The following is a 12,542-nucleotide window of genomic DNA, read 5'->3' on the forward strand; positions in this document are numbered from 1 at the left end:
ATTCCACGTATAAGTGAGGTCATATGGTATTTGTCTTTCTCAGACTTATTTCACTTGGCAGAATACCCTCTCCCATGCACCTTGCATCCCACTCGGTATGCCTTCTGCCCCCACCTTTCCACCAGAAATGAACTTGCCAGCATCACTATTACCTCCGTGATGCCACATCGACCGGACACCTCTCTGTCCTCACATAAACCCTCGGCAGCCCTGGTCACAGCCGAGCCCTCCCTCCTTCTTGAAGCACTCTTGGCTTCGGTCACGTCTCACTTCCTGGCTTTCCTCTGACCCCACTGGCCTTTCCCTCAGAATTGTTGTGTTGCCAGAAACCTCAGTCTTGTATCTTCTTTCTCGGGTGACCTCATCCATTCCCACGGATTGAAACACCATCTCTATGCCGATGACTCCCCAGTGTGCAGCTCGCCTCTGGGCTCTGGTTTTGTACTCCCAGCTGCCACCAGGTAAACATCTCTAAAGGCTTCCCAGACTTTGCATGTCCTCGACGGAGCTCTTGTCTCATTTCCCAAGCTCCTCCAGTCTCACTGCACCCTCATCCTCTCGGAGCCACCCATGGACCTCCCACCCCTTTCTCCCACTGGTTAATGTGTATGTCCCATCAACTCTATATTCCAGACACGGCTCTACAGCTGTCTCCATGGCCCCTCCACCCTCCAGGCTGCCCACATCTCTCACGGATAACAGCCACAGGCCTCCCTACCCGCCTGCCTGCTCCGCCTCAATCCATACTCCAATAGCAGCCCCCCCAATCCAACCCCTCCGACTTCTTGCCACCCCCAGAATTAGATCCAGACTCTTGACTGAGGTTGTGAAGGCCCTGGAAGGCCTGCCCCCTGCACTTCTGACTGCACCTCTTGCCCCTCTGTCCTCGTCCACACCAAGTTCAGTCCAGCCTCAGGACCTTTGCACCTGCTGCTCCTCTTCCTGGAAAGCTGTTACCTGGCTTCTTCTTAACTTTTAGGTTTCCACTCAGGCGTCACTTGCCTCCATGAGCACACAAGCTAATGTCAGTCCCTTCATTTGTCTCAATCTTAACCCAGTGGCTCCTACCCATGGCCAGCTGGGGTGGGGCTGGTTCCGCTGGTCTTTCCCCTGGAGGGTAGGCTCTGTGAAGAAAGTAGTGCTGTCTCTGACGTTTGCAGCACCACGCGCAGAGCTGTTTCTCGAATGAATGAAGGAGCTGAGGGACAGACAGATTCTCAGTGGGGTGATTGATAACCGGTTGTGAGTTCTGAGTGTCTTTCCCTGACAGCAAGGAAGGGGTGGCTTCTGGGGACTAGAAACGGGAGCTTCCGGCAGAGAGCTCTGCCCCTGCTTCTCCAAGGCGGGTTTTCAGCTCGTTTTGTGTTGCCCAGTGCCAGGGCCTTCAGGACTTGGCAGATCCCCACCCCAGTGCCTGCCCCTCTCACCCCCTCAGGAGCCCCGGCAGGCATCTCAATGGACGCTCGCCTCTGAGGACTGTCCCACACCCACAGACATCTCCTGCCCCACGAAACACACCGGATCCCACTCTGGCTTCAGGGGGCCTGGCTGGGTGCAGGCAGGTGCACAGCTCGCTGTGGTTTGGGTGGAGGGACAGTTGGCTCCACGGGATTCAGAGGGAGGAGGCGGGGCCAAGAGCCATCTCAACACCTCCCAGGAAGAGGTGGTTCTCAGAGGCTCTCGACCCTCAATCTTGGCATCTGGGCTGCCACAGCCCAGTTCTGGGTTCCCAAACCAAGAAGCAAATCTGAGTAACAGGACACATTTTATGAGCCCATCGGGGGCTTCACCAGGTGAAGGTTAGAGCCCACCGGTCCAGGGCTCCCTGCAGAGAGCTGACAGCTCCAGACTGCGCTGGATGGACTGGGAGCGAGAACAAAGTAGAGGGGTCAAGACCCCTTCTCCACCTGCTGTGCCATGGGGGCAGCCGAGTTCTGGCCGGCAACTTGAACTTGGGGTTGAGCCCCAACTCCAGGCCTCCACGCGTAGTCTGATCTCTCCGGTCCCTCTGCTGGGCCTCTCCGGTCGGGGAGCACCTGGGTGGGTAGGGCAACATCCAGGGCTCCCTGGGGGTCAGGGTGAGCCCTAAGGGGGTGTGCGGCAGCCCCCCTTTGATCACAGTAGCAGATAAATCATCACCCTTGGGGAGCACCTTCCTGCAGCCTCCCTGGACCAGCAGTTCAAGGGCACAGCCTCACTGCACGCTCTCAATACCCAATAAGGCAAGTGCTCTGACCCCACTTCCAGACTAAGAAACTGAGGTCTCAGCGGTTCAGTGGCCTGCCGGCGGCGGCCCAGCTGAAATGTGCTCCTTCCAGGCTGGTCCCAACCCCAGGCAATAGCTGGGTGCAGAGCTGTCTGCACTCGCTGCCAGCCCCCTCCCCAAGCGGGGCCCCCAGCGAGGCGGTGGTAGACCCGCATAGGTGGAGGCTGAGGTTGCTCCCACAGGCCTTCTGAGAGCTTGGCAGCCCAATTGGCATGGCGTTCCTGGCCAGGCCTGCTCAGGGGCCTGGGCGCAGCAGATGAAAGCTGAAAGGTTATTTCAATAAGGGGCCGCCCACTGGCCCGCTGAGAGTGATCCTGGTGTGCTGGAGGGACCTGGAGCGCGTGCATAATTCAGCGTGTCGGAAGGAGAGTGGGAGCCAAAGGCAAAGCCAGAGTGAGGGCCAAGATAAGAGGATAAGGCAGGGACAGCACAGGCCGGGGGGTGCGCCTCTCCTCAGGGAGGGCCTGCCCCTCTCGGGGATGGAGCTCAGGGGTGTTTCGGGATGAAAGGTTTCGGCTGGCACCCCTCTTAATGGTCTCCAGAGACAGACATGTGCTTACATATGCACACATGTGTACCCAGGTCTATGCATACACATACCCACACTGCATGTGCACACATAGATAAACCCACACAAAGGCACATGAACACAGGTACACATGCACACACACAGGCTCCATCTGGGCCCAGGACTGCCTCTGGGCTGCAGGCACTGGGCCTGAGGTGCAGGTGTCTGGAGAAAACTCCTGCTTCCTGCCTGCCTCTTTCCCCTCCTCCTAGGCCCAGAGATGTTCTCTCGGCTCGGGTTGGGGTTGGGGCTCAGTCTTGGGGCCTCCAGGTAGGTGAGTAACTTTTTCTGGCTTGTTTGGGACTTCCCAGTTTTAAGATTGAAAGTTTTCCCCCCTATTTTTTATATGTTTTCGTTGATTTTTTAGAGAGAGAGGAAGGGAGAGGGATAGAGAGATAAAAACATCGATGAGAGAGGAACATCATCCATCGGCTGCCTTCTGTACGCACCCCCCCCCCCTCCTCCCCAGGGATTGAGCCCACAACCCAGGCATGTGCCCTGACCGGGAATCAAACCGGCAGCCTCTTGGTTCCTGGGTCGATGCTCAACTGCTGAGCCGCACCAGCTGGGCAACACTGAAAGTTTTACATCTTGGGAAACCCCTAAGTCCCAGGCAAACCTGAGCTGATCACCCTGCCCCCTGGCCTCAGGCAGGCCTCCCTCCCAGGTCTCTATCTGTCCTGTCACCTCTGTGATGGCCAAAGGGCCCTCGAGAGAGAGCCAAGGCTGGGTCTTCTCACTCTGGAGGTCCCAATACGAATAAGGACCATTGAGCACCTCCTGTGAGCTAGGCCCAAGGATTTTCTTCTTAAGCACCTACTGTGCGCCAGGCACTGCGCTAGGCCCTGGAGTTGTACCAGGGAACACACCAGACAAAATCACTGTCCTCGTGGAGCTGACACTCAGTGGGGGGAGACAGAAGACAAACAAGATACATAAATGATATCATTTAGTAGAAGAGGATGAATGTTAGGGGAAAAGTAATCAGAGAAGGAGCCCGTTTGAAATAGGCTGCGGGGAAGGTGCTGTGGGGGGAGACCAGAGGGTGAGGTGAGGAGCCCTGCAGATGTCCCGGGAAGCGTTCCAGGCGCTGGGAACAGCATGTGCATAGGGCTGGCGACGTGCCTAGCCTGGAGAGAGCAGCAAGGAGAACAGTGAGGCTGGGGAGGGGGAGAAGGGGGAGGGGAGGTGCCGCCTCTGGGCCGTGGTCAGAACTTGGGGGTAAGGTAAGGGCTTCGTGAGTGTGATGGAGCCATGGAGGGTGGAGCAGAGGAGCCACGTGCTCTGACTCACACTTTGCTGCTGTGTTAGCAGAGATGTGGGGGCAGTGGGGGGGGGGGCCCAGGAGGCTATGGTGATGGTTCAGGAAGATGTGATGGTGGCCCAGACCAAGGTGGGGGCTGGGAGAAATGGGTGGATTCTAGCTAAGTTCTGAAGTTGAGCTGACAGGGTTTCTAACGAATTGGGTGAGAGATGGGAGAGAGAGAGGAGTCCATATAACTCTGAAGTTCTTTTTATTTATTTATTTTTTTTGGAACATATTTATGTTGATTTCAGAGAGAGGAAGGGAAACATCAATGATGAGAAACATTGGCCCAATGCCTCCTGCCTGCCCCCTGATGGGGACTGAGCCTGCAACTCGGGCAAGCGCCCTGACTGGGAATGGAACCCAGGCTCCTGGTTCACGGGTCGCTGCTCAACCACTGAGCCACGTCAGCCGGGTGACTCTGAAGTCCTTGGCCTGAGCAGCCAGCATGAAGGAGCTGCCTTCTCCTGAGATGGAGGAAGTTGTGGGGGGAGAGCGGCAGCTTAGTGTTGGACGGATGGCGTTTGGCCGGTGGAGATACAGATACAGGCGTCTGCAGACAGAGAGGGCAGGCTGCAGCTTTGAAGGACAATACCCACTTTACAGGTGAGGAAAACGAGGCTCACACAAGCAAGGGGACACACTTGTTAAACGGGGGAGCCGGGACCCAGGTCTCTCTGGCTCCAAAGCCTGTGCCCGTCCCACTGCCCTGAGCTGGGAGACACCAGCCACCCTGCCCAGCCCCCCATGTCTGGCGGTAGGGGCTCAGGAGGGAAGCCCAGCTCTGCCCTGGCTGGCTTCCTGGTCTCCAGGCCTGAGCCAGGCTGAGCTGGTGGGGGGATGCCCACCAGGAAGTGGCCTGTGTTTGGGTGCATCACAGAGGGATAGCGCCAAGTGACCTGGGCGCCAGTAGCTCTGTGAACATAGCTGGCCCAGCCTGAGGCCATTATCTGACCACAAGAACCATTCGGTTAGCATCGATTGGCTGAGAGAGGAGCATCTGGCAAGGCTGGGGGTGGGGGAGCTCTGGCCTGTTCAGAGGGGATGGGGGGTGCAGAGCCAGAAGAACTGACCTCATGGCTATCGGTCTCCAAGACTCAGGAGCCCTATGGACCTGCCAGGGACCATAGGGATGCCAGTCCATGGGCTGTTCCTGCGCAGGTGTATGGAGGGGAGCCCCTTTGGGGCCAGGTGGTATCAGACTTAGGTCAGTGGGAGGCCGGAGATGTTGGGGTCAGAAAGGGCTTAAAGATGGGGCTGCCGTGCCTTCCCAGGCAGCATAGAGCTTCTGGAGTCAGGGTCAGGTGGGTGGCTCACCAGCTGTGTGGCCTTGGCCAGCCACTTTCTTCTGTGCTTCGTGTCCTCTGCCGTGAAATGGCACGGCACCCACGGGGTGTTGTGAGGAGTCCATGTAAAGATCCTGGCACAGGCTGAGGGCTGGGTCTTCCTTGCTTGCTCCCTTCCTGCTGCCGGGGGGTGGGGGAGGAGGTGTAGGGCCACCTGCCCCACTGGCCGTCTAGCCTGGACTGGAGTCGGAGCTGGTCCCAGCCCAGCTGAGCTGGTGTTACAGCCTCTTTGGGAGCTCTGGCTACTGAGAGGCTGAGAGAGGGGCAGGGTAAGATGGGGGCCTGCTTCCCTACCTCAGTGCCTTTGCACATGCCCTTCCCACCCATCCTACCACATCCAGCCCCCACAGGACTGTTCATAAGCCCATCTTAGGAACAGGCTGCTGAGTGGACTGGATGAGTCCATGCCCAGGCCACTCACCTCTGCCCCAACAGGTGAAGGGTTTGGGGGTTTTGCAGGAAGGAGGACATGAAAACAATGCCTGCTTTTCATTCCTGCACATCTTCTATGCTGGCAGGGGAACGGAGGGCTTCATGGAGGAGGTGACGTGGGGCAGCAGGAGCCTTCCCTGAACTTCCCCACTCCTCCTACACACCCCTAGGTGCCTATTTTAGGCCCAGCACCTGGCCAGACTGCCTAGTGTTATGAGACCCCCTATCTGCCAGTCCACGAGGACTCGCCCAGTTGGCCCAGGTATCTGGATGTATCTGGCAGTAAGTGGTGAATGGAGGAAGGAATGAATGAGGCTGCAGAGATCCAGGTAAACTCAGATATGTGGGAGACCAGGAGGTTAGGGAGTAGCTGGCAAAGCAGTCAGTCGGGTGCATGCCCCTGAAGGAGGAGGAGGAGGAGGAGGAGGAGGAGGAGGAGGAGGAGGAGGAGGAGGAGGAGGAGGAGGAAGAGGAGGAGAAGGAGGAGACAGGGGAGGAGGGGGAGGAAGGGGAGGAGGAGGGGGAGGAGAGCCTGAGGAAAGCCAGAGAGTGGGGGAGACCCAGCCTTGGTTTTTTCAGCCCCCTCAGACAAAGCAAGCCCTGCCTTACCAGGAGGGGGCTGAGGAGGCTGATGGAAGGGGGTGCAAGGCTCCTCCCTGGAGACTTGGATCCCTGCTACTAGTAATTTGCAATCTTAAAATGCACAGCAAAGGTACGGGCCTCCTTGTTAGTGCATTAATCAGCAGTCAGTGGGTTGGGCTCCCATGGGCCACATGGAGGGGGCACAGGAGCCTCAGCCATGTAATGCCAGCCTCCCTGGGAAGGGACCCGGCAGAATGATGATCCCGGGCCAGAGCACCCGCGGGCTCAGGCCGGGGTGCTGGAGGCAGGTGGGGTTTGCCGGGAGAGCTGGTCCAGGGCCTTGGAGATGGGACCGGAGTGGAGAAGCAGACTCAGCCGAGACCCACTCCAGGGCCCAGGGGGACGGGGACGCTTCCGTGGCATGGGTTCCCTGGCATTGAGCAGTGACGAAGGATGGAGAGCAGCTCCAAGCATTGGCTGGGCTCCAACCTCCTTCTGGCCCCTGCCAAGAGGACAGGCAAGGTGGCTCCTGCCCTGGGTCCTGCCTTCACCCCACCCCTTGTTATCTGACCCCCTCCTATTTGCCAAAGTGTGTTCACGTGCCGGCTGCTAAGCTCACACCTAGATTTGGGGGCAGTTGGCTTTTTCACCCAAACCAGGGTCTTCCCCCGGTTTTCCCCTGTGCCCCCAACACCCCTGGAGGCACCTGTTTGAGGAAGGGGTGTTGCTCTCTGTGTCCCCCCCCCACCCCCTTATCTTCTCTGGGGATCATTTCAGATAACCCCATCCCAGAACCTTAAGAAGACAGGGCCACAAAAGCAGGCAGAAGGGCTGTCTGTACCGCCGCCGTCACCCCCCCAGGTCATGGGACAGGAAAACCCTCACCCCCACCCTCAGGGTAATCCTGAGGACCAGAGAGCTCGAGCAGAAGCGCTTTGTCAACTCCATAAGCTGCACAAATGTCAAGTGGCATTAGCTGCCCAAGCTCACCCCATCCCCATGGTGAGCAGCTTAAGGGAAGGAAATGCCTTTGTCTTTGCAGAACCCTTGAGATGGGGCGGTTGGTATGGCCCTGTGTGTCCCCCAAGCACAGGTTCATGGCCACGGCCCCGCCCCTTCAGCACAGTGAGCTTCGTGAACTCCCTTGAGCTAGGAGGGGAACCTGGGCTCTCTCCAAGGGGCAGGGTGGGGGCTGCCTCCCTGGGGCAAGGTCCCTGGAAGACAGCAGCCTGGGCAGGGGTGGTCCGTGGAGTTGAGCAAAGGGAAAGGGAGTGCCGGGCTCTGGAAGGTGCAGCCAATGTGGGTTGGGTCCTCCTCCCAGCCCTGGGTGTTAGAGGTTCAAGGCAGCAGGCAGGTTCTGCAAGAGTCAGCTGGCATTTGGGGTCCAGGTTCCTATGCCCTCACCCTCCTATCTCTCCTGTGGGGCTAGGATCCCCGGGCCAGACTGAGGTGGGAAGTGGGGGGCTGGAAGTCAGACCCAAGCCTCCACATGGTTGGCATGGGGGTCATTGACTCATGTTACAAAAGGGAAGCAGGCTGAGGAGGTGTGCCAGCCTTGGGCCTGGCCTACAGGTTGCAGGCTGCCCAGTGGTCACGGTGACTGAAGGCACTGCAGGGCTGAAGGCACTGCAGGGCTGGCCCGGAGAGGGTCCCCACAGCTGCTCTGCCGCCATCACACCAGCACCACAGAGGTCATAATTGCTCTGAAGTCGTAACCGAACCCAATTATGCAAAAACCAAATTGTGTGCAATGACTTTTATGTGTTGGAAACGTTAGGTCGAAGCCGGGTGATTACAGGGGGACGGGAAGCAGCTGCCACTCTCTGGGAGACCATAACTCCCAGCAGCTGGGAGCTGTCACTTATTTACGACGCCATTTCTGCCGGAAATGAGGGGTGGCAGTGGTGGAGAGGCCTGCCTGAGCCTGGGCAGGCAGTGGGGGCAGAGGCAGGCCTGGGAGCCGGCTGGGTGGCCAGCAGGAGGATGGGAGCAGGACCTGCTGGACAGTGGCTGGGAGGGTTGGTTCTCTCGTTCTGCACACTCTGGGCATAGCTAGCAGCAGGAAGAATCGGCAGAGCTGCCCCAGGCCCCCAGCTCTCCTGAGAGGCCGGGCTGGCCAAGCTGGAAGGGGAGGGCAGGAGGCCAACCCGGGCAGTGAGGAGCCTGGAGCCGGTCCCCCCAACACCGGCGCGCCTGCCGGGCTGCCAGGGGCAGCTGCCACCCTGGAAAAAGGCAAGTAATGACTACCGTCCATAATGAGGCTGCTCCGATAATGAGCATGGGCTATTATCCGACCACAGGCTGGACGCATCCGAAAATAAATTATTTTAAGGATCCATTAACGAATGCCTAATTAATGCCCAATTAGAGGGAAGCTGCAGAGCAAACACTCCGGACAGTCTCGAGGCATGGCTTGGTTTACAACCACAGCCTGGGAGCGAGAGTGAGGTGGGGAGGGGAGGAGCCAGGCGTGGGCTTGAATGGCGGCAGCCTCTGTCTGGGAGCTTCATGGGCCCCAGAGCCCTGCCAGCCCTGGTCCCGCCCCCAGGCCTTTGCACACCTGTGTCCTCTCAGTGCCTCTTCACAGCTGGGCGAGGGACACCTGTTACTATTTAGAAGTGAGGGGTGTCACTTATTTGAGGATGTGGGAGGCCCTGTAAATGAGACATCTTCTGAAATCAATTTTGGTGTCATGCATGCATGCTTTGCTTGTTTGGGGAAATAATTTATTTTTATTTATTTATTTTATTATTATTTTTTTAAATATGGAACTTACTATGCCTCCCTCAAAAAGATGTTTGAGTGAAACTGACTTAGGTTTTAAAACAGAAATCAGAGAATGTGATTTGCTATTTGAGGCAATAATGTGGGGAAATAATTTAAATAGACTCCTCAGAACTCCATGTGGTGTCTTTGCTTCGGTGGGACAGGAGTCTGCCCCACTGTGTGATCACACAGGTAGCGGTGAGGAAGTGGCAGGACCTGGAGGCTGGCTGCTATGGGACCCCCACCCCAAGGGCTGACAGCTTGGGGAAGTGGGGCGGAGCTAGGAAGTTGGGGCGGGGCTAGGGTTTAGGGGCGGGGCTAGGGAGAAGGTGTGGGAATCAGAGCCTCCATTCACGTCCCAAGCTTACCTCACAGCCCAGGCTGGGGAGAGAACCCCAGTAGAGGTGGGGTGCCAGGGTGCGGGGAGCCGTATCTAGCCCCAGATGGGGGCTGGCTTGGCCTGACCCCTGCCTTCCTCCCATCAGGAGCCAGGCCCTCAGGGGGGCCACCATCCCAGACAAGTGAGCGAGAAGCAGACGAGACGGAGCCCCAGCCGCCAAGGAGCGTCACGTGCCGTCCAGTCCTCCCCTCCCCGACCCGGTCTGCCGCCCGCCTCCCGGGCAGCCCCTGACCTGCTGTGCTCTCTCCCCAGGGTGCGGTGTGGAGCCGCTGCTGCTGCTGCTGCTGCTGGCCGGCGAGCTGCCCCTGGGCGGCGGCTGCCCGCGGGACTGCGTGTGCTACCCGGCGCCCATGACGGTCAGCTGCCAGGCGCACAACTTCGCCGCCATCCCCGAGGGCATCCCGGAGGACAGCGAGCGCATCTTCCTGCAGAACAACCGCATCACCGTCCTGCGGCAGGGCCACTTCAGCCCCGCCATGGTCACCCTGTGGATCTACTCCAACAACATCACCTTCATCGACCCCCGCACCTTCGAGGGCTTCGTGCACTTGGAGGAGCTGGACCTCGGCGACAACCGGCAGCTGCGGACGCTGGCGCCCGAGACCTTCCAGGGCCTGGGGAGGCTCCACGCCCTCTACCTCTACAAGTGCGGGCTGGGCGCCCTGCCCGCCCGCCTCTTCGGCGGCCTGCACAGCCTGCAGTACCTCTACCTGCAGGACAACCACCTCGAGTACCTGCAGGACGACATCTTCGTGGACCTGGTCAACCTGAGCCACCTGTTTCTCCACGGCAACAGGCTGCGGAGCCTGGGCCGGGACACCTTCCGGGGGCTGGTGAACCTGGACCGGCTGCTGCTGCACGAGAACCAGCTGCAGTGGGTGCACCCCCGGGCTTTCCACGACCTCCGCCGGCTCACCACCCTCTTCCTCTTCAACAACAGCCTCTCCGAGCTGCAGGGCGACTGCCTGGCCCCGCTGGGGGCCCTGGAGTTCCTCCGCCTCAACGGCAACGCCTGGGACTGCGGGTGCCGCGCGCGCTCCCTGTGGGAATGGCTGCGCAGGTTCCGCGGCTCCAGCTCCGCGGTCCCCTGCGTGTCCCCCGAGCTGCGGCAGGGCCGGGACCTGAAGCTGCTGAGCGCCGAGGACTTCCGGAACTGCAGCGGGCCGGCCTCCCCCCACCAGATCAAGTCTCACACGCTCACCACCACCGACAGGGCCGCGCGCAAGGAGCACCACCCGGCCCGCGGGCCCGCCCGGGACAAGAGCCGCCCGCAGGGCTCTCGGAAGCCAGGCAAGAACTGCACCAGCCACAGGAATCGCAACCAGGTCTCCAAGGTGGGCGCCGGGAAGCAGGCGCTCGAGCAGCAGGACTACGCCCCTGACTACCCGCACAAGTTCAGCTTTGACAGCATGCCCACCGCGCGGCCCAAGAGGAAGGGCAAGTGTGCCCGCAGGACCCCCATCCGTGCCCCCAGCGGGGTGCAGCAGGCCTCCGCCAGCAGCTCCCTGGGGGCCTCCATCCTGGCCTGGATACTGGGGCTGGCGGTCACCCTCCGCTGAGGACCCAGGGTACCAGCACCCAGCACTGCCACGTGTCCACCGAGAAACAGAGTTTCTTTTCTTTTTTTACAAGTGGAGGGTCTGCTGGGTTTGAGGCAGAGTCTGAGGAAGGCTTTGGCTGCCGTCTGGGACCTGCCTGGTGGATTATAAACCCAATGTGTACAGCCCCAAGCAGGAGGGGATTAGCACACCTCACCCAGCTGCCCCGGCTGCCCCAGCCAGCCCCCTCAGAGCAGCCAGGACAGCATCCATCCAGCAAGGCGGTTAAGCGCGCAGAGAGCACCTTTCACTAGCAGCCATGGGACAGTGCCCCGCGGGAGCTGAGCTCTGTGGAATCCTGGCGATTTGGAGAGGTCTGAAGGGCCCCTGCCCTTTCTGGAGGAGGCGGGACTCAGAGGAACAGATGATGGTCACCCAAGAGGTCGGGTTGACTGGCCGACTGGGAGCGCATGATCGGGTGTCATTTTGGCTTTTGCCTGAGGCCACTTAGTCAACCTGCCCTGAATCTAACAGTGTGCCACCTTCAGTCCCTTCCCTGGGGTGACACGTCTCATTCCTGATGTCTCAGGCAACCCTCGTCCACCCAGCCCAGACCCTGGGCTCCAAGAACCAGTTACCAAAGGAAAGAACATCAGAGGCTGAAATTCAGAACTTCATCCCGTGCAATGAGGTTCTCACAGGAGGTGCAGTTTTATAACTACGACCACTTATATATATACACACACACACTCTACATATATATATACACATACACACAAAGACACAGGTCCCTGCCCCACACCCTTACCAAACTGTATGTCTTATCATGTTTATAAACTATATGGAAAACTATATCTGCTGAACTGAGAATTGTATTGGTGATTTCTAGCAAGCAAAGAGTTATAGGATTTTTGTCTAGAATCCCAACCTTCAACAGCAGTCCTCATGTAACCTGGGCTTGCCAGGGGCACGGGCAAATGGTCACTGGGAGGGTCAGCGAGAAGAGGAGGCAGCAAGAATCACTTCAGGGGACCAATATTCTTAGATATTTAGAGCATCACCTTGTTTTTATATGCAGCACAAGTCCATCTGCTGCCCGGAGCACCATCACCCCCACGATAGTAACTGTTGGCGTCAAGGTGAGATGTGAGAAGCAGCTTGTTGGACATCAGGGAGCCCGGTCCTGGGGACAGGCTGCATGCAGGAGGGAAAGCAAGGAGCTCTGGGTTCCTTAGGCCATTGGGTGAAGCAGTGTTAGTTCAGTAGGCTGGGCAGTGTCATCAGCCCAGCGTTTGGCCAGTGATGGTCTGGACAGGCCAGGGAGACTCTGAGCATGAG

The 12,542-nt window shown here is 58.8% G+C and overlaps 1 protein-coding gene across 1 annotated transcript; it reads left to right on the forward strand.

The window, feature by feature from the left end:
• Positions 1 to 6,953: 6,953 nt before the first annotated feature.
• Positions 6,954 to 12,067, forward strand: RTN4RL1 (reticulon 4 receptor like 1; the record flags this gene model as incomplete). The annotated part of the gene is made up of 2 exons (XM_081108936.1): positions 6,954 to 7,017; positions 9,919 to 12,067. 2 exons carry the CDS (start codon positions 6,954 to 6,956, stop codon positions 11,223 to 11,225), a joined length of 1,371 nt encoding a protein of 456 aa, XP_080965062.1. The 3' UTR covers positions 11,226 to 12,067.
• Between the last annotated feature and the right edge of the window lie 475 nt (positions 12,068 to 12,542).

This window comes from Myotis nattereri (assembly GCF_964212035.1).
Source record: "Myotis nattereri genome assembly, chromosome: 16".
In the NCBI taxonomy this organism is placed as follows: Eukaryota; Metazoa; Chordata; class Mammalia; order Chiroptera; family Vespertilionidae; genus Myotis; species Myotis nattereri.